Genomic DNA, 22926 nt, shown 5'->3' with positions numbered 1-22926 from the left:
CTCATGAGTTGAACGAAGAGATGTCGACAAGCAGAAGTAACAACAACAACAACAACAGGGAAACATTTCTAAAAGGAACCGACGATGACTGAGGCGAGAAACAAGTTAGCTCTGTCGTAAGCGACAGCGACGCTGACGGTGCTGCCGCTGCCGCCGTCGACGTCGCTTTGGCTACACGCTGTGCGCGCCGAGCAATTGGCCCAGCATCAGTCTCGAAAAGCCTTCTGTGCGTGCAGAGGTCAACGCGTGCCACACACGTCGCAAACGCAGCGTGCGCTAACGAAAAAGACGTAAAGCCCGAGTCACGTGAAGTGAGTGCGACTTGGAGTGTTTGTCTGCCCGGCTGTCTTCTGTCTCTCTCTCTCTGTCTGTCTGTCTGTCTGTCTGTCTAACTGGCTGTCTCTTCTGCCGGCTGTCTAGTGTTAATCCTTGCCAGGTGGGCCCAATGAACCATGTCGAAGGCATTGAACTGTGGCTGCACATGGACACGAGCGTGAACGTGGACAAGGTCCTGGCTAAACCTTTGGCCAAGATGCCCATTAAAAATTGATGGCCATTGAAAAGCCTTAACAAGTGCGAAGCGCTGGGCGTCTTTGTTATTGTTGCTACGCATGTTTTTGACATTTTCTGCTGGCATTGGCAAGAGGTCAAAGGTTGAGCAGCCGAAATTGCCAACTTGACTGCTCGAGTGCTACCAAATTAATTAACATGACAATGACGAAGGTGAATTGCGTGTTGTTGTTTTTTTTTTTTTTTTTTTTTTTTCTTTACGACTTTTGCCATGCCCTTGCCCCAAAATCCTTTCTGCAGCAGCCGCATTAAAATGCTGCCTCTCCCTCTGCCTCTGCATCTGCCCCTCCCTCTGCTGTTGTTGTTGTTAAATTGTTGTTGCTTGATTTCCGCAAGCATTTACAACTTTTTAATTAGACCCTTTATATGTCGAAGGCATCGACTTTGCACCGTAATTAATTGTTTATTGTTTGGCGATTTGAGGCCGTGTCGAGGCGGCAGGCCTCGTGCAGCCATCTGCCACGCCCCCATTCGATTCGGCTACTGAAGGCTGAAGGTGTTGAGAGTGGGCGCGGCACGTAACGCCTCTGTAACGTCGCCAAAGCACTGACAAAGGCCACCATGATTAAGTGTGAAGTGAATTGGTCGCGCCTGTTACAGCCCCATCGAGAGGCCCAATGAGACAGAATTACTCTGAAAACCGAGTTTCATGCTCGAGCAGCAGAAACTAATCATAGATTCCGATGAATCAATAGCAAGACGTGTGGCTAACAGAGATGTGATTGTGCTTTGATAAGAGTTGAGTTTATTTTGATTATTTATATGTGTGATAATATTGAAATACTTGAAGTAATTAGATTTCTTAAAATTCGTACATTCATTAAATATTTCAATATTTAAGGAATCATATTTCCCTAAAAATTATTAGTCATATCTTTAATAATCTCTATGATAAATTACTTTATTTATTCAATATATAAATTAATGTATTCCTTTTTCTTCTATATTTAAGTACTTAGCGAATATTTATTATGAATCTTTCGCAATTATTATATAGATTAATTATTATGTTATTATTATTATAGATTAATTTCTGCTTTAAAATTTCCTGTATTCTTTTAATATTTAACCAATTATATTTTAAATATTTAGTTGCTAAAAAAAAAAAAAGAATTTTAGAGTTTTTCATTTAATTTAAGAGTTTTTCATTAAAAGTTTATTTTAAAAAAATACTTTCAAATTTTCATAAATCTATAATTTTGTTTAAATAAAATTAATTTGATAATAAACAAAAAAATAAAATAAAACTATTCATAAATTATTATAATTATTCTTTTATAAATAAATAAATTTAAATGATGTATAACAATTTTGGCTATTAGTATTAGCAATGTTGACTAATAAATCGACTTCATAAAAGTTTGTAAAAATTAAACGTGAATTGAAGTGAAATGAAATTTTTACTATTATTGTTATTGTTATTAATAACATTGTCGACTAATAAAAAAATTATCATAGTCTTAAATTCTTTTCCAATTATCTTCAAATCTGTATGAATTCTTTTACTATAATTACGTTACTATAATATTAATTTGAAGCGCTTAGAATATTTCTATATTGGAATTAGCAATAAGCAGTAATTCTATCATTCCCCATATCAATTGATATAATTCTTAATTTCTTTTCTATATATATTTTTAATTATTTATATTTTTATTTTTTGGATTTAGTATTTTATATCATTACTATCATTATTTTTGTGTATATTATTTAATTGTGTATATGTTTATATTATTTAAAATTAAAATTACAATGATGATCAATACAATGGGCTTCCATATAATTGAAAATTTTATGAGGCAAAATAAATTTATAATTATTATATATAATTATATATTAATTTTAAGAGTATTTTCTAGGTATAGAAATTCATACAGGGGATTTTGATTTATGCTCATTAAAGCATTCAATCACACATATGTATTTAAAATTCAATATTTAGTTATTTTCCCATCAGCTTTCACCTGTCAGCTAATTTTCTATGCCAGCCCAAATCGATGGAATATTTATGCCCAATAAATTGAAGCAGTTGGCTTAAAGCTAGGCGTATCATTGCTTTAAGATTATAGAGCTGAGCGTACAAGTTGCTCGTCACGTTCCCAGAACGCTCAAAGCAAACCTTTGCCTGAATATTTGTCTAGCAATAAGGGGATGACTGTCAGCTGCTGCTTCTCCTGCTGCTGCTGCTGCTGCTGCTGCTCCTGCTCGTAGCTGGCTGTTCGCTGCTCAAGAGCTGGCACTTAAACCCTTTTGACAATGTCACAGGGGTAGCATCAAGTTGATGGTTGCGCGTGATCATCATGTCGATTATGTCGATGATGATGATGATGATGATGCTGATGATGTGGCTGAATGATGAGTTAGCATACATACATATATATATTTGTTTAAAGCCCAAGCATTATTGATAGACCGTAATGGGAAAGAAATACTGACAGCGCCCAAAATAGCAGCAGCACAATGAACTCCAGTTGAACGTAGCTGCTGGGTAAGAGGGGAGGGGAGACGTGAAAGCGGAAGCTGCTTTCATTTGAAGTCGACTTTAATGGAGGGTAATGACAACTCGAGTGCAGTACTCCACATAAGCATATCACAAGGGCAGGCAGTTCAAAATGAAGTGCTCGACTTGACTTACAGCAGATTGAAATTTAAAGCAGGCAAATTGCTAAACAACTGGTTAATTTATTTGACAGGCACTTTACCAACGTTAGCTGTGTGTGTGAGGAGTAGAGCTCATTAGATCATAAATTTTTAATACAAATATGTAATGCTCTTCTCTCTCACTTTTCTGTTATTATTTTTAGCAGAAGGAGGTGAGCTGGCAAATTGAAAATGCAAAGCACTTCAAGTGACATACACGCGCATACAAGCAAACAAATACAAATACATAAGTACATGCTTAGGCAGCAGGAGGGGGGGAGGGGGGGGGACGCAACAATAATTTATAAATGCATGAATAAAGGGGCGCTGGGCAAATAAAAATAAATAAATAAAACTGGCAATGCGGCATAAAATGTGCGCCGCGTCGAGCGCGAACAGCGCGCAAAATTGTAACTGCGGCGCGTTTATTTTATTGCGTATACGCAGCGTTGTGCGGCCCCACCAAAAAAAAAAAAGAAACGCCATATGACTTATGTGCTCATGTGTGCTGTGTGTGTGTGTGTGTGTGTGTGTTTTGCCTGTATGTGTGTCTGTATGGCCACAGCAACAGCAGCCACGCAGCGGCTCAACTTATTTTCCACAAAATTAAACCATCAAAAATTTGCCAACAACAATGCTGGGGTAATTTATTTGACTCATGGTGTTTTACCCGCTTGTTTAGAAAACGCCAGCCGCAGCCACAGCAACAACAACAACAACAGCCACAAAAAAAACATACACAAACACACACACATATAATAAGAGCAGACAAAATAAAAATAGTCAAGCTGTATTTAAAGCCTGTGCATATGAGCAACCCGCATCGACAACAACAACAACAGCAACAACAACAACATGGACTGTGGTCATGTTGGCAACGCGAACCACTGCCACTGCCTGCTTTTGGCTGCATTTACGAGGCGGCGTCTAGATTTAAGCCCAACTGGTTGACTTGATGTGCAGCACGAATACATCAGCAGCAGCAGCAGCAGCAGTTCCTCTATTAGATATACTCCGTTTTCCATACCCTGTACTTGTGAGAGAAAGAGAGAGAGAGCTAACGAGTTACGCGATGAGCCAACAAATTTTTTATAATTTTTAAATTTGTTTTTTGTTTTTTTTTTTTTTTTTTTCATTTTATAAATGTTTAAGTTCAGCATTCATCCATCAATCAGACTCAATCATATTATAAATCTTTTCTAAGATTTTCTTTACTAGTCTACACAGAAATTCGTATAAGTCTATTTGCCGTAGATGGAACATGAGTTAAAATTAAAACATACATTTTTAGAATTTTGTATAAACTGCTAAAAATAAAAAAATTTTAATTATGTTTAAATTTTGTGCTGAATTTCATTAACCCCAAATAGAGTTTCTTTACCATCTTCTGCAAATATATATTTTTTTTTCGAATTCAGCATTTATCTATTTTGATTATTATTGATTATTCGATGATATTATCGATTTATTTATATGTCTACAAGTCTACTTGGGGTAGATGAAAAAAAAAAATAAATAAATAAATAAAATGATGAGATAAATTCTTTTTATTTTTTCTCCATTTTTTTTAATTTTTTTTTTTTATTTTATATATATTATTTAGTTTAATTAACAGGCCTGCCTAAATAAATTATTCAATTTCTTAAAATTTTTTCAGTTTTGATATATTTAAATTTTTAACTTGAACCTGTTATCATGTCAATATTGTTTATATTTCTAGTCTATCAATTTCTTTTGCATCTCTTTCCCACTCTAGTTAGGGTATCTGTTCGTCGCATATTGTCCACTCTGTCGAGCCACCCCTTTTTTTTCGCCAGCGGCCCTTTGAGGTACCGCACTTTTTGTTGCCAAAAATTAAACAGACTGCTGTGCGCACACTGCTGCGCCGCACTGTGATGATGAATTGATGTTAATGCCGCTGGGGCTGCTGGGCCAAATACTCTTCATAAGTATGTGCCACACGCGACTCACGCCCCTCGCATACAACAATATTTTGTTGGCTTTACTTATTTATTTATTTTTTATTTCTTTGCTGGCTTTGAAAGAGTTAAGCATTTATTTATTTACATGCACATTTTTGCTGTTTATCCTGCTGACATTTCTGTCCCCTTGCCTCGCTCGCCTTTCGCTCTTTTTTTTTTTTTTTTTTGTGTGTGTATTTGTGTCTGTGCAGTTTATTAAGTCTCGAGTGGCGGTTCCCAGTCTCAGTCTCAGTCGCAGTCGCAGTCTCAGTGCCCGTTCGAGTCCCCGTCTCGCTCGCAGCCAATTTCATGGCAAGTTGCGCCCGCCTAAAGCTGTCGTCCTTGATGGATGGCTTTTGACGCAGGCCAGCCAACATTTGGCGACCAATTTGATTTGCGCCGCATTTGCCAGCTCAGGCGAGGTCGCGCTGTGGGCGTGGCAGACGTGGCAGGCGTGCCAGACAAACGCTTCAGCTTTGCCTTGCAGGCTTTAGAGCTTCGCTCGCCTTCCCATTCACAATTGGCATTCAGACAAATGAATTTGCATGCAGCTCGGCAATCACTGAACATCAGTATTTAGAGACTTCATTGAAGCGCTGCCCTCTGCCAGGCTCTAAACTTTTCTGACAGATTTTTGTCTTTTAAATATGCACTTAATAACGAATGAAATGGGGTTTATTGAAGGCATTTCATTTGATATATGTTCATTTTATTATTTATATTATTTTTATTATATATTGTTATTTATTTGATTTATTATTATTTACACAATATTATTTTAATTATATTTAAGTATTTAAATAATTAAATTAAATTAATTAAAGTTAATAAATTAAATTTATACAATCAAACAATACAATAAATAAATTATTAATTATAATTAATAATTAAATTAAATATATTAATTTTAATAACTTCTATTAATACCATAAATACTAGATTTTTATTTTGTAATATTGTTATTTAATTGATTATTAGTAAGTATTGAAATTTATATTATTATTTAACAATACATGAAAAAACAATTAAATTAAATTAATTTAATTTAGAAAAATTAAATTTCAACAATAAGAAAAAACAATAAAAAAATTTAAAAATTAACTCAATTTAATAAATTAATTTTATGCAATAAATAATTATTTTTTAAATATTCTTTAACATATTTTAATTGATTATCTAATAAATTTAGTACATTTGAAGCTCAGACTTTATGGATTTTTTTATTATGATAAACTAAATTTGCATTAAATGTATGAAATAGAGCACAAATGTAATGCAAAAGGTTTTTAGAAGATATAAATCATATATGAATATATATATTTATACAAGAAGATGATTTATATGTATATAAAAATATGTATTTAGAAATATATGTACATATATAAGTGGATGATTTATATATATATAAAGTTCCATACATACACACACATATGTATATATCCACGTACCTCACTTCTCTACATCATCGCATGAAATCTCCAACATCTGCGGCTACACAGTCTCAGATTGACGCATTTGCGCCTTATCCGTGAGTGCATTAGATGAAATTCAACATTGTTTCTGTTCCGCTGTGCCGCTGTCCCCTGTCCCTAGCCTCTCGCTGGCCCTCGCTGTCATGGATAGAACATGCCGACAAGCCGCATGACGTATACGCCCCGGGGGCCGCAAGTGCAACAATCAGCTTCGTGCCTTCCGGCGCTGCCAGCAGCCAGCAGCCAGCTAAGAAACCCTAGCCCAAGCCGTCAGCCAGCCAGGCAGTGAGGCAGTGAGGCAGCCCGGCAGCCAGATCGTGCGTGTCTGTCTGAACTTTAAGCCAATGCTAAAGCAGGTCTTTGCCAATGTCTGTAAGTCGAGGCGACGTATATAAATTCTCGGAGCAGCAGCAGCAGCAGCTGTAACAGCAGACAGCCATAAATCTTGAATAAGGATTTTGACAGTGAGCTAGCAAAAATTTAATTCGACAAACCTTTAATACAATTAGCATAGGGTCGAGGCGGGGCGAGGCAAGGCGTGGCGAGGCGAATGCTTAAAGAGCCAGCAGCAAGGCATAAATATTATCAGCAGCAGCGACTTGACACGACAAGGCGCCTCACATAGACCAAAAAAGGAAAATCATAAAAAACGACATAAAAAACAATAAAAAAAAAGGCAGGCAGATAGCGAGTAAGAGTGAGAGTGAGAGAGAGAGAGAAGGAGAAGCGACGCTGGGCAACCGGAGCATTTAGCAGCAGGCAAACTGGCAGCCAACTGCTGCGCATCCTGCGCCTCCTTTCGTGGCAGGCGCGCATTTCCGTTTGTTATCGCGGCAATGTAAAGGCGTTTCCGCTCCATGCGCCCAAAGGACAACGTCACCAGCACCAACACCAACACCAACACCAGCAGCAGCAGCAGCAGCTAAAGACACTATTAAACTAGTAGCTGCGCGCGGATTACATACGAAATTGGAAAGGATTCGAGAATGAGCCACCCGCCAGAGACGCAGCCAGCGCCGACGTCGATGTCGCTGTCGTTGGCGATGCTGCTGCTACTACTCGGCCTCCTGCTGCATGGTAAGTAGTGGGGCAGGTGGGGACGGGGAGGGGACTTGGGGCAGCAAGAACTACCAAAGCGGGGTTTCAATTTCATTTTCAAATATTTATGCACGTGATTAAGCGCGCTTTTAAGTGCAGCTGTGTGTGTGTGTGTGTGTGTGTGCGATGCGCACACCTATCATATGAGCCGCGATTTATATACGCTCACAATTTATTTGCACAACTATTTACGAGCTTTGGCAGCAGCAGCAGCAGCAGCAACAGCAACAATTCAATAAATGCAACAATTTGCATCGACAACAGTCATAAATTTATCTTAAATGAACAAATATTTTCTTGCCGCTGATGTTGATGTCGATGTTGAAGCTGCTAGCGGGGCAAATAAAGTGCGATATGGTTATATGCAAAAAGCTTATCGCTGCCACAAAAGGCAGCAGCAGCAACAGCAACAACAACAACAACTGCAACAACACCATTTACAACAGCAAACAAATAAATGCTGGCTGTGTGTGAAAACATGACTCACAATTTCACAATGCATTTCAATTTGTAATACATTAAAGACAAAGTGCATACAGAATCCGAATACATAATAAATACTTAAGCCTACACGGATACAAATACAAGCACACACACACACACAGCGCTACACAGAGATTGTTTGCATTCAATATTTGATTCGATATGTTTTATTTTCATTTGGGTTGGCATTCGACTACTTATGACAGAACGGGGGTCATATTGTTTCAGATCAGATCATATTTGCTGATATTATATGGTATATATGTATGTATATATACTGAAATAATGCATTATTATATGTGTTGTGTAATACATGGTTATATGTATATTCACTGGAAAAGAGATATTATTACCATCGGCTATTCATAATACATACATTGAATTTATAACAGAAATATCGAGGCAGAAGCTTCAAGGAAAGAGTTAGATTAAAGACCAAAAGAGAGAGCGAGAGAGAGAATATATATAGTTTTGCAATTGAGCAGTAGAGTTCTATCCGTATTCAACGGTCCCATCTGGCAACACTACAGGGCTGTCCATATTCCACGGACCCATAGCGTTGTTTTTTTTTTTTTTTTTTTTTTTTTTTTAACCAAAGAGAATCACATTTTATTTGATAATTATTTATTTGATAATCTTATTTGGTTCAAGTAGATTTGTTGACATAATTTCTTTAATATAATATCCCTCTGACTGCCGCCTTTAGCCTGAAAGATATAGAAATAGAGTTGCTTGATATAGGGTTGTCATATACAGGGTTGCCAGATGAGACTAATTTTTTATCTTATCTCTCAAATGGCTGCGAAATATAAAGCTGTCAGATGAGTCCGTCGAATAGGAACAGTCCTGTATATACGATAAACCTAATCTCAATATTTAAATAAGTAGAGCTGTTTATCTTTGTTTCAGTTTCAAATTATTTCTAAAAAATATTTAGCTTATCTTTAGGTGATTTTCTTCACTATATAATAATAATAAATTAATTATTATTATTATATATAATAAATAAAATAATAAATTAATTATTATTATTGTTATTATATATAAATAATAGTAATTTATTTATTGCTGTCGATTTCTTGATTTTGGTTGCTTCGATTAGTTTGGATATGAGAAATGCTTTAAAATCAATTATGCAAACAAATAAATAAATCAAATGAAAACTCAAGTGAAAATCTTATTGATTCAGATAATTTGAGCAATACGAAGCTAGTTGAAAGATATGCCATAAAGAATGCTCGCAGTGCAATGCTTTTGCAAATTCCTTTTCATCGTCATTCAGATAACAAATGCATTTGTTTAAATCAGTTCCTTGTGTTTTATTATTGTAGGGGGCTCCAGTACTTTGGGGCGTGGCACATACATATGTCTCTGCTCCGCTCGAATGGCACAATAATTTGATATATATTTATGCTCGCTGTGCGGGCGAAAACATAAACAACGAGCAAAAAATAAATAGATTTCTATATACAAATATATGTGAAATGCAAATTATGCGCATAAATATAAATATAAATAAATCAGCAAATAAATGTGCTTGCACCCGCGACCCCCCTCCAATGCCGCAGGAGGCAAGCTCACGCATGTGTGCGTGTGTGTGTGTGCGTGTGTGTGTGTGTGTGTGTGTGTGTGCGTGTGTGTGTGTGTAAAAGTCAATTTGCTTTTTGCTGTCGCCCAAAAGTCGCGAGTGTCATAAACAGGGCCAACATGGCGTATGACCGCCGAGCAAATAAAAGCGCGAGCTGCCGCTGGCAAATGCAAAATAATTGCATATTTATATGGGCAATCGAAGAAGCTGCGCCGCACGTCTCGAGGCGCTGCCACTGCTGCCACTGCTGCTGCCGCAATATCATAAACATAAATCTGCATTGATGCCTCGTTTAATAACGCACCAAATGTGCAGAAATATATTGCCAAAGCTGCGCCATTTATCAGCGTATATTGCGCCGCGTCAGCAGAGCGCAGCGCACAGCCAATGAGAATGAATTCTCAATTCAATTAAGTAAATACATAATTCAGACTTGTGGCCGAGTCCTGCTCTTAGCTGATCTGGATCATGTGATTTGCTCAACGTAATTGATTAAGCCGGCGATTTGCATTATTCACGCTGAATCAATTCAATTGATTATTAGCTAAGCATAAATATGTATAAATATAAATGATATTCAATTAGGAATAAACTAAGCAGTTAATAAGAGGTTAACTAATAAAGCTAGACAAAGAGAATGCGACTGGAAAGTAGCTCTATCCAACTGGCTCATTTAACTCTTTATATATTATATGAATGAGAGGTATTGAAGTATTGATTTATGCAATGCAAGCGAAAGTAAAGACGGGGCTCAAGTTTTAATAGAGAGTGAAGATATAAGCTGAGTGAAATGCCAGTTAGACTCTTTGTATTGCGACGTCAGATTACATGTTTGTTTATGTTAATAATAAATTCATTTCAGTTTTTTACAAATCTTAAATGTATATATTGACTGTAGCTAGAATTAGGTGCCAGGTATTGCCTAAATATAGATTATTTGTATATTTTGACCTATAGGCGTCACGATGCAGAGATCTGGAATTTCTAAATTCAAATAATATTATAAATACCTCACTCTATTTGGCTAGTTAGAGTGACCATTCTTTCAATTTATGCTACGAAACTCATCTATGAGATTCAATATTATAACATTATGAATCAAATTATATAATTATAAAAAATAAATAAAAAATTGGATGAAGATACACAATAACATACCTTTTTATAAAAAATAAAATTAAAATAAAAATAAAAACAAATAAAAATAAATATATATAAATATTTAGATATATGAATCTAAATACTTTTGTATAAAATTTCAAAACAAATTTATTAAAATTAAAATTAGGCTTAAATATTTTTACAAAAAATCATATTTTAAATGCAGTTAAAGGTATCTCATATCTATCATAATATATGTGCTTGACCATATACCCTGTTCCCTTAAATATATGTGCATTTGATATATGCAATATTCTCGATGTACCTTATATATATTTATAAAACTAATCAAACTTACATCATTTGAGGTTACGACTCCAGCTAGAGTAAATGAGAACAACACTTGCGTTGCAATCGAGTCAAGTTGTGCATACAGAGCTCAAATTGTGTTTGCCATGGAGATGACTGGAGATTATTGTTCGACAAATGCAATGAGTACCGTAATGTACTGTACTGACAAAGCAACTTAATTACTGTCAATTGTGTGGATTGATTGACATCAGCTTTCAGGCACTCAATCGATTCTTCCCCTTCCAGGCAAATCCTGGCAAGCGAAGAACAAAAGGAATTAAAGTTTGTGCGCGAAACCAAGAGATGTACAAATGTATATGTATACAGACATAGAGAGAGGGAGAGGGCGAGAGAGGTATATAATAGATGGGGAATGCAGGAAAATAATCCAATGAAATTCAGTTAAAATCACTCAAGAGCATGAATGGCAGCATTTTATCTTGTCGCGTTGCTTTTGTTCTCTGGCTGCGGAAAAGGAAGCGCGTTGATAATAATAATAATAATAATAATAATAATAATAATGCCAACACTTGGCTTTTGTTTTAGTCACCGCAGAGTAACAATAAGTGAGCGAGAGAGTGTATGTGTGTGTGTGTGAGAGAGAGAGGGGAAACATGACACTTAAATAGCATAAATGCGCCACTAAACAAAACCAAAATCAACGAAAATGGAATGGGGAAGGGGCAACAGGAAGGGAAATGGAGTGTGGGAAATGGAGAGTGGCAAGGGGAAGGGAAAGTGGAGGAGGGCAACCGGGAAGTGAGTGGGGTGAACTGGTACGCAGACAGCGCCAGCAGCGCACAGCTGTCATAATGAAACAGTCAAGGACAATGGCGGCCACAGGATATACAAAGTGTACACGGTCCTGGCAGTCAGGCAGGCAGGCACAGTGACCTCACGCGAGCCACGCCCCGCCCCAAAAAGCCGCCTCTGACCGGAGCTGTCTGTCGCACCGCTGCGATAAAAGCGCCAAACGAATTGTTGTCGGTGAGTCCACGGCATGAGGCAGGAGGCTAACAGAGGAGCAGGAGGCAGGAGGCAGGGGGCAGGAGGCTGGCGCTGCGGCCATTTATAAGAGCATCAGTTACAATAACACTGTGCGCGCGATGTGGGCGTGGCTGGCCGACAACAATAGCCAGGCCATTGTCATAAATTAAAAATGAGGAAGTATATGAAATTTAACAAAAACAAACGGCCCGCGGAACAAACAGCAGCAGCAGCGGCAGCAGCGGAAATACAAAAAGCGTTGATAAATAAATTTCTAAAAAACAAAAACCACACTGCAAAAATATGATATAAATAAAAAAGAAATGTGCGAGGCACATGGCATAAGGTTACGCCTAAAGTCAAAAGCCGCAGCTGAGAAAAAAAGAGAAAACCAAAAACAATTTTGCCACAGGCCCAGCGCAGCTTCAAGTTGGCTTTAGTCTAGGTCAAGAGCTGTTACCAAGGCGCCTATATTGACGCACTTAATTTACTCTCAGTCTCTCTCTGTCTCACTCTGACTTTGAGTCTCTCTCTCTCTCTCTCTGTCTCTCTGTCTGTCAGTTAAAGCTTATTTGCAATAGAGCCGAAATTGTTATCGCCTTAAAGCAAGTCTAGCTGACATTTTGAGCGCGTGCCGCAAATATCCTGGTCACGCGTATTTCAGATATGTCCTTGAGTGTCGCAGCCACTTCACCCACCCATACCCACACACATACACAGACACAGTTATGGCGTCTGCAGTGGCATGCCACACTGCAGCAGCAGCAACAACAACAACAACCAGAGAAATCCCTTTACAAAGTCGTGGCCGCTGGTTTGCCAACCTGGCATCCGTGTCCAAGTCGCAACGGCTTTGCTGGCATTTAGAAAACTCCAATGGCCAAATAGGGCAACAAAGAAGAAGAGCAACGCGCTCCACATGAATTTTAAACGACTAACAAATACTCTTATACGGTGACAGCAAATAATAGCAAAAGTATTTGGAAATTGAAGATGAAATTGCCGGACCTATTATTATAGTTATTCATATTTATAAAATAAATAGATATTATTATTAATTATTGTTATTGAAAATATATGAGCTTCTTTTTTAACATTTTCTTTTTTTACATTTATTAAGAATTTTTTTTTTTAATTATTATTTTATTTAGTATTATTTCATAAAATTTTACAAAATAATTTTATTTAAATATTTAGTTATAAAAACAAAAATGATGTATTTTACCTAGAAATTGAAAAGTAAATATTAATTATTTATAGATTTAACAAAATAAATAAATAACATAACCAAAAACAAAATGTATTTAATTTATTTCATAAAATAAAAAAATATATAAAACAATATAAATGCTTTAAAATTATATTTTGCCGTGAATTAGATTGGAAAGGAATTAATTTTATATTTATGTATTAACTTTATAATAAAAAAATAAATAAATAAATAAAAGAAAATAGATATAAATGTTCAATAAAAATATTACATTTCGAAATTGAAAATAAACAATTATATATTGATATATTTTCAAATATAAATTTTATAATATTAATAATATATATCAATTTACAATTATTATATTTATAAATTAGAAACATATGTATATTTTTATATACTAGGCTTTATTTAATCTTACTTAAATTATATAAACAATTTTGCTGATCTCGTCTTCGCTTTGACTTAAGATAAGATAAGCTTTATACTTACCTATCGACAGTTAACTTCTCCTATTGACCTACAAAACTGTTGACAAACCGTACTTGAATCCCGAACTACCTCTGCTGCAGGGTATTGTAAATCATAGTAAACTCCATTTTTATCTATGACAGCTCTTGTTTGGGCTCCTGCATTGCTCAGCTATTATTTCCGGCATTTTACTTTATTTTATATATATTAGAGCCAACATTTTTTTGCGCTCTCTTTCCATTTCTCTCCCGTCTCTTTCTCTCCATATATATATATCTATATATTGTTGGTTTTTTGATTATTTTTAAGCTGATTTGCTCGCACGGCACGTTTCATTTTTAGTTCAGTTCTCGACTCGGCGTAGATTTTCGTTTGGCCTCTCATTCAGGTCCTTTGCGTCATCTGTGGATTTATTTTTGGCTCTGGGCATTTGTTTAAATTAAAGATTATGCAAAAGTGAAAAAGAGGCCAAGCCAACAAAATTCCTAAAACGAGCAGCGCAGCGCAACCAAAATGGCTTTTTAAAATATTAATGTGTGTGGGGCCCACGCGGCGTATGATGAATATAACTATTAGAGCAAGCCACAGGAACAGTCAAATCAACTGCCTAGACAGTCAAACCTTTTGCTTAAAGCAAAGTGCGTAATATCTTCCTCTCTTTCTCTCTCTCTCTTTCTCTTTCTCTTTCTCTCCCTTCTGCTCTTGACACACAATGGCGCAAGTAGTAACGGTAAACAACACACAAAGCACAATTATAAATGAAAATATTCGTTGTAATAAGCCATTTAGCACTCAGTTTTTGCACAGCCGCCGCCTTTTATATAATTTATATTGTTAATTCCTTGCCGGGCGGGAAGCCATACACCTCGTCCACCCCTCGGCCACCGCTCGCCCCTTAAGCGCCATAAAAGCTTCATAAACATTTTACAGCTGCAGTCGTTGCAGGAAGCTGCGCCCGGGCCATAATTGCTGCCAGCCATTTTCCAGTTTAGCCAGCTAGAAAGTCAGCTAGACGATAGAGAGAGAGGGACGAGGAGGGTTTGGGGCCAGCGGGTGGCGCCTTTATGGCATTGTCAAAATGTTACCGCACCAAACGCAAGCAAGCTCTTATGGCATTATACTTAAAGCATTCGCAGCTGACTGAGTGAGAGTTGGCCAAACTAAATTTAAAACCGATTACGGCAGATAGTAGCAGAACAAGTTTCTAATTTTATTCAATCACAATTAAAAACTAATGATGTTGCTCCCAGTATCACTTGCTTTTCATTTGAGTCAGAAACCTAACGGAATTCGTTAGAATTTAATTGGGCCACGTTGTTCACCTGCTTGTTGGCCAAGGTGTGAATTACAAATCTGAACGCCGCATAATGAATGAGGCTGGATGCCTAAATGAAATGAAATCGCTGAGAAAACGCTTTCATTTAGGCCTGGCCAAGGCAAGCAGCGAACAAAAAGAAAAAACAAAAAACTTTTGTGTCGCGCGACAAACTGCGGTCCAAGTTGATTAGAAACCGGCCGCATTCCCCTCTGGGACTAAATGGGGCTGGAAGCGGATAGCACTGGGGGCCCTAATGAGAAACTTGAAAATTTACGGTCAACGAGTTGTCAAAGTTCCGGCACCGAGGCATAGTTTTCGATGCCAAGTCAAACAATTAGGCGCCTCGCTCCCAGCGAATTCCATTTTAAATAAATAATTGCCAGCGAAATCGAGTCAAGTCGAGTCGAGTCGAGCTTAAAGCGACGCTGTAATCTCAGCTGCGTCCAGGACAATGTAATGCGAGGCCGCCAGGAGTAATGACAGGAAACGGCGATAAAAGAGAGCAAAAGAAAGCGCATGCATTAACATTGATAAGAAGCGGACGCCAACAACAAATGCTGCTGCGAGCTGAGAGCAGCGACTCGGACAATCGTCAACTAAATGTTCATTAGCGCTGATCGGAAGCGGAAATGTTCGTGGGGGCCAAATGACCAGCCAGATAGCGCACAACTGAGCCCAGCCCGGCGGGCCTAGGCGGAAGCGGAGCAGCTGATTTTCATGTTTCACGACGTTTGCAGCGCTCATTAATAATTCACCGAGAGCAAATGGAAAACACAAAATATAGAAAAAAATACAGCAACAACAACAGAATTAAAGTGCAATCAAATGCGGCTTGAAATTAAGAATGAAATGCCACGAAAGCTTTTAAGTCCTCGCCCAAGCCCGAATAAATAAAACCGAATGACAAAAGTTAATGCGAGCGACGCACAATCGACGAGGCTCCATTAGAGATGGCCACATTATGGTAATCCGCTTAGCCAGCGCTCAAGCAGATGCGATATTTTATGCATATTTTATATATATATATATATATATAGTGAATATCGAATGTATATACTGTGTGTATATCATAAGCATTGGTTGTATGAAATGCAGCTGCATTAAGCATATATGAGAGTATTATGCAGGCAATATCTCTTTCATGTCTGGTTGAGCTTTAAGCACAAAATTCTGTAATTATTAAAGGCGAAGGGAATAGCACGTAAATGCGAAAAAACTAATTTACAAAACGTGAGCTCGTAATGACAACCCCCAAATGGTTTTAATTAATGTCAAATATTTGGTGAAATATGCATGGGAGAGTGGGGTAGATTAGCTGGAAGGAAACGAAAAAGCAACGAATCGGGAAGTAACTTGAGTGGGTTTACTCTAAATGTTGTCTATAATATGAACAAACTATAGAGTTTACCCTAGAAAACTCCATCTATCTAGACCGGCAAATAATATTTATTGATAACAAACTACAGGGTATCTTGCAGCTGATCAGCTGAAATGCAAACATTTGTGTTTGCTGGGCTGAGCACGTTTCCATCTCTAGTTTACACAGCATAGGTCAAAGTGCGTTACTATCTGTGTGTGTGGGAGTGTGTGCGTGTGTGTGTGTGGCATTTTTGGCGACCCAACTTGATGCTATCATCAATTGTCAAATAACCAACTGTGTGAGATTTGTGCACCAGCTGTGCCCGGCGAAGGGCAAAGCGTTGAAGCATTCATGGCGTTGCAAATCAACACACGCACACAAGAGTGAGAGAGAGAGAGAGAGAGAGCGAGGAGAGAGAGAACAGCAGCATGCATGCGGTATACCCATAGAACAACTCACTTTGTGGGCTATTTGTTTTGGTCATACGCTCATTTGGCTTTAGCCAGGGAAATCGAATGCGGGTCCAGCTACGTGGGGGAGCTAAAAAGGAAAAACAAAAACTAACACACACAAAAAAAAAAGGAAGAAAATAGCAGAAAAAAAAAAGGCAAACGCAAAAGGTTTCCCAAACGTATCCTTGAACAGAACTGAATCGGAATCGAAATCGAAATCGAAAAGTACGCAAAAATCAAGCGCCAGACCCAGCGCAGCGCCAAAACAAACAAAGCGAAGAACGAAGAGGCGAAAGAGGCGGAAGGGGCGGGCGGGCGACAATAGGGCGGCCGGCGCGAGGGGGGCATGGTCAGGCAGTGTTAGCGAGGGGCTGAGCCGCAGTGGAACGTACGTATGTACATACAACGAATCATTGGCCAAGGCTCTGGGGCTGCCAAAAACCGAGAGCCAAGCACCGAGCTGAGCAATCGTAAATCTTCTTATGTGCAGCAGCATTTTAACGATAATTTGCTTTATTGGAGCAGTTTAGATTTGGGCAGCGGACCGGCCAGCAGCAGCTCCGACCACAAGTCAAACGACAACTACAGCCCAGTTACATATGTGTGTGAGTATGTGTGCTTGCATGTGTGTGTGACAATGTGTGCTTGTCTGTTTATACCCTGTGTGTGTTTATTGAATCAGTAGTGTATATAGTATATACCATTTCCCTCAAGCTGAAGGGGAAATGTTGGCCCTAAAAAGTATGCTATATATTTTTGCATTTTTGGTTGGATTGTTGGCTTGTTCCACAGGATAAGTTCTATATAAAATTGGCTCTTAACTTTTTATACTAAATGAGTTGTAAAAGCATAATAATAAAATAACAAAAAAAAACAATAAAAACAATAAGCTGTATTAAATAAATGAATAAGTAAATAAGTTGTTAAATAAAATATAAAAAATTTACAAATACATATTAAAAAAATAAAAATTAAAATTAAAATAAAAAAAAATAGTCTTTATTATTTATTATTATATTTATGTTTTTTTTTTTAACAAATTATTAGCAAATTATTAGCGAATGTTTAAAGAAACTTTGATTTATTATTTACTTCTATTTAGATTAAATTCAATCTTCGTCATAAAATATAAAATATTGACAGACAACCGAAATATTTTCAATATATATGAGAGACATCACTTTATACTTCAAAGTAATTATTAAGTGAAAAAAAAAAAATCGAATTTTAAATTTCGTAGCTCTTCTTACTTAAAACATGCTTAAGTCTGTTAAAAACGATAAAGACGATTCCCACTATTTAATTGGCAAAAATAAATCCAATTGGTTCTCTAAGAGCTCCAATAAAATTTGATTTTGTTTTGTATTTTTTTTTTTTTTTTTTTTTTTTTTTTTTTTTTTTTTTCTTTACTTTAATTTAAGTTTTTTGGCCCAAGCAATGCAATATCTAAAAAAAATATTTTATTGCAGTAAAGGAAATAGTAAATGTATGAAATAAATTTGTAATAACAGTTTTGCTACAATTAAAACAAAGAGTATCACCTAGTTGGTTACCCCGTTCACAACACTCTTTGCTTGTTTAGATTAGAGCTTGGCGCTTGGTGTCGGCTGCTTGGGGCTCGGGCTTTCGGGCTAGGGTTCTCGGGTTTGCTGACTAGTTTTCGCAATGACCGACAGTGGGTCTTTGCCTTTTGAATGTTTCAACGTTTCCGTTTAAATGGTTTTTATAGCAAATTTATGTAGAGGAAAAACACTTCTAAGGTTCACCGAACGACCAGATGCAGCAATTCGAAACCATAAAAATCGCTCACAAACACATGCGACCCATAGTCGAAGGACCTGTGCTGGCTGGCTGCCTGTCTGGCCTCAACTCTTCACTTATCCCCATCATCGTGCCCATTCCTAGCCCCAGCTACAGTCCAGCTCCAGCTCTGTTTGGTAGGTGTGAACAAAGATTTGGCACTTTTGTTGGTCAACCAAATGCTCCGCTCCGCTCGACCAAATGCCTCAATATGTGCCATGAATAATGACCCGACAAATTGCTGCTAGCTCGATTTGTATCAGCTTTTGTAGCTGCTGCAGCTGCTGCAGCAACTTGTCGCATCCATTTCTGGCTGCTCCTCGCATTCGCATTGGCAATATTGTAACCACACGGCTTCAGGTAATTGCCGGTTCATTTAACTGCTGACAATCAATTGGCAGTTGGCTAACATGGGTCTAATATGCGGTCCACTTGCGGCCGACTCCTCGATTCAATTTAATTAGACCTGAGGACCCTTTTTCGTTCCCCCAAATCCCTTTAATTAAATGACATGTTAACTGTCTAGTAACTGTAAATAATAAATACCTGCTGTATAAAACATTAGCCCTGGGCACTTCGACTGACGAAATTTGTCAATTTCTTACAAATTTGGGCTTGTTTGCAAAGCAAAGTCGATTTGCTTGAACTCGAAATGTTTTATGTGGAACTCTACTGATATCTGCTATTGAGACTAAGTTTTCTGATAATAAATCTGCTATTATACATACATCTTATATATACGCTTTTTTATACCCTGAACCCATTGAAAATGGGAAATCAGGGTATAATGGTTTTGTGAAAAGTATGTAACAGGCAGAAGGAATCATCGCAGACCCCATAAAGTATATATATTCTTGATCAGGACGACGAGCTGAGTCGATATAGCCCTGTCCGTCTGTCCGTCCGTCCGTCCGTATGAGCAAAAGGATCTCAGAAGATATAAGAGCTAGAGAGCTGAAATTTGGCATGCATACTCGTGTATACCATAGGCAGTACAAGTTTGCTTTATTTTGTCGATAACTCATCCGATAACTTTTTTATCGAGAATAATCGAAAAATCGACAATGTTTTTTCAGCTTATTTTGAACACTTTTAGACCTGGAGACTTCAAATTTGCGTTGTATATAAAGTTAATGGATACAAAGATTTTGTAATTTACAGATTTTGGATACCACGCCCCCTTCGCCCCCAATTTGTAAAAAACGCATTTCAAGTACTAGAGACTTGTGCTTTGAAATGTACACACATTTAAGCCATATGATTACGCTCTAAAAGTTTCATTAAGATCGTATGTCTACAAAAGAAATTATTCAACAAATAAATTCTCGTTATATTGCCCACACTGCAGTGCAGCCCAAGCGCAGCCGCTGCTAGCTGCGCAGTTTGCAAAGCGCGTGCTTATACGTGCATGTGTATGTATGTGTGCATAAAAGAAGTCCAGAATGATTAGAATATCAGTTTGGAGGGTTCAGGGTATCTCCTAGTCGAGCAGTCTCGACTGGAGCCTTCTTACTTGTTTTAAATACATTTTTAGAATAATCTCCATATGATTTTTTTTTTTTTAATATTCCAGGAAATAGAGCACAGAAATAAATAAATGAAAAATGTATAAATATATTTTTTATTGTTTTTCCATGAATGATTTTTTTTTTTTTTTTTTTTCTTACACTTAACTGATTTGGAAAGTGTTTTACATATTGTCAAGTATTGACTGTGGTAAAGTTGCTCCTGTCAGCAATAACTACTTGACTTTACAGGCATAGGAATAAATTTGTCAGTGAGTATTTCTGTTGGAGTGGAGACGTTGAAAGCTTCCATATTATACATACATATGTGGGAAGCTGTCTTCTTCGTTTTTAATGCTGCCCAGTAGCTGAGATATATGTTAAGTATTGGGAAAAGATCCAGAAAAAGGAAAAAGAAAAGACCCAGTACTGGCTCAGAACGCTAAGAACCGAGAACCAGCAGGAAAATTAGTAGCAGAACCAGTGTTTAAGCTATACTATTAATATATTATTAATATTAATAGCATAACTAAGGCCTTGGGGGAGCAGTAATTCCTACGTAATATTTGTTGTAATATATGCAAAGTTGGCTTTTTCGAGTAAGCTTGAAAAGTTTTGTTTCTCATATCGTTTCAAAGGCCAAGTGAAAATATTTTCTTCCCCAGTAAACTGGCTAGGCATATTTTTACAGAAGCCCAAAAATGTACTAGCAATGGATAATGCTCGGTAAATGTTCATTCTTGAAAAAAGATCCAATTTCCAAACAGAAATAATATATTACTCATTTCATATATTTCTAGAAGAAATCTCAACTCTCTTCCCACTACAACTCCCCCGACTCTCTTCCCATCAGCCCAACTCGCAATATCTTTCAATTATATACTATTAAATATTTAAAATTATGAAAAGAGAAAGCGCACACACTCGCGTCTGACATCCACTTTTGAGGCTGCAACAGGCAGATTCTTTATGAGCCCACTTAATTAAAATATTTTCTGAATGGATGCATAAAAAAGTGCGTCTCATAAATTCGGATTGAACTGTAGCCATTGGCCAATAAATCTGGGCTGACATTTAAAGCTCATTATTTCCATAATGAAATAAATAAAATAATATTGAGAGGTCAGCCTAAAATGAGAAGCGCATAAATTATGTGAAATTGCGCATACGCCCGATTGGCGTGCATTTTTTTAATTATTTCATTAATATGCACTTATCTTTAATATATATATATATATATACGTTATATATAGAATTTATCTGCTGTTTGCTCTCGATTTTATTATTTCCGCTCTTGCCACACAGTAGCGTGCCGCAAACTGAGCTGTTGCATGCAGCACTTCCGCTGTTGACATTTCTTTCATAATAAAGAAATTTTCTTCTTTACGTGCCACACATAAAACCCTTTACTCAGCGCTATGTATGTGTGTGTGTGTGTGTGTGTGAGTGTGGCATGCTGCACTTTCCCTGGCTGTGGCTGCATTTTTCTCTCCTCTCTCTCTCTCTCTCTCTCTCTCTCTTCTCTTTTTTGTATGCCGGAAGTGTGCATTGCTGTAGGCCTTTGAATTATGTTAAGCTTTGTGACAGCAGTACTTATATTCACACTCACACAAACACACTACCACCCACCCACACACACACACACACACACGTTCGTCTCCGTTGCGCATTGCGAAGCCAACGCCGTGCCTTGAGGCTGGCTAGCAACTGACATTTGCCGGCATAAAAGTCAACAACTGTTGGTGCTGCTTGCTATAGCAAAAGTGTGTGTGTGTGTGTGTGTGTGTGTGTGTGTGTATGTGTGCAGACTATGGCTGTCAACAATGCCAAGGTGGCGCCTGGCTGTTGGCATTCCATTGCTGACTTTGTGGCCAAGAGCCACTTACAAGTAATTCACAAGCACCTGTTACTCATACGACCCGTTGCCCAGTTAAACAGCGCTCGTAATTATTTTTGTTTAGCCTAATTTGCAGCAGCACGGTACAGGCGGCACACACACACACACGTACACACACACACATGCATATACATATTTATATTTACATTTAGCTGCCCTCGGCAGCTGTTGCTATCCCAAACCAAACACATGAGACTCACATTCCGTCTGATTGGCATCGCTTCGGAGTACAGCATAATTATATTCAGCTATGGCACTTGGGCAGCCAACTTTATGCATAAAAACAACAGCTATCGCCATAATAATAATCATCATAATAATATCAAGAATATCGTTTGAAAATAGTTGAACGGGCCTCATAAAAATCCAGCTGTTAATGCCGCCATTCTCATAATATCATCAATGCATAGGAGAAGCATGCCAAACAAAACAAAAAAAAAATGCTAAAATGGTGTGAAAACAGAGTGAGAGGGGAGGCAAGCATAGAGTGAGATAGAGACTGTCTGGGCCGTCATAAAGTGCACAATGGCCCAGTGTTAATGGCCGCCAGAGCCGTAAAATATTTAACCCCAAAACTTAACGAGCCAACTGCCACAAATTGATTCATAAACAATTAGTTGAGCATTCAAATTGTTCAAATTGTTGCCAGCAATTGCTAAAAA

The 22926-nt window shown here is 37.4% G+C and overlaps 1 protein-coding gene across 6 annotated transcripts in view; it reads left to right on the top strand.

Moving 5' to 3' along the window:
- Window positions 1–211: 211 nt before the first annotated feature.
- beat-Vc (beaten path Vc) overlaps window positions 212–22926 on the top strand; it is a 55351-nt gene continuing 32636 nt past the window's right edge. Inside the window, exons 1-2 of one of the 6 annotated variants that reach the window (XM_018000816.2) lie at window positions 212–311; window positions 7153–7720. In XM_018000816.2, the coding sequence (XP_017856305.1) occupies window positions 7630–7720 (91 nt within the window). In that variant the 5' untranslated portion in view covers window positions 212–311; window positions 7153–7629. Of the gene's footprint in view, window positions 312–339; window positions 724–7152; window positions 7721–22926 lie in introns of those variants that run through there. The other 5 variants (XM_089467272.1, XM_089467279.1, XM_089467292.1 and 2 more) reach the window with 5 other exon arrangements.

The sequence above is a fragment of the Drosophila arizonae genome, chromosome 2 (assembly GCF_054131065.1).
Source record: "Drosophila arizonae isolate 15081-1271.41 chromosome 2, UAZ_ARI_1.0, whole genome shotgun sequence".
Lineage (NCBI taxonomy): Eukaryota > Metazoa > Arthropoda > Insecta > Diptera > Drosophilidae > Drosophila > Drosophila arizonae.
The sequence above is the reverse complement of the archived record's forward strand: the minus strand, read 5'-3'. Positions and strand labels throughout refer to the sequence as shown.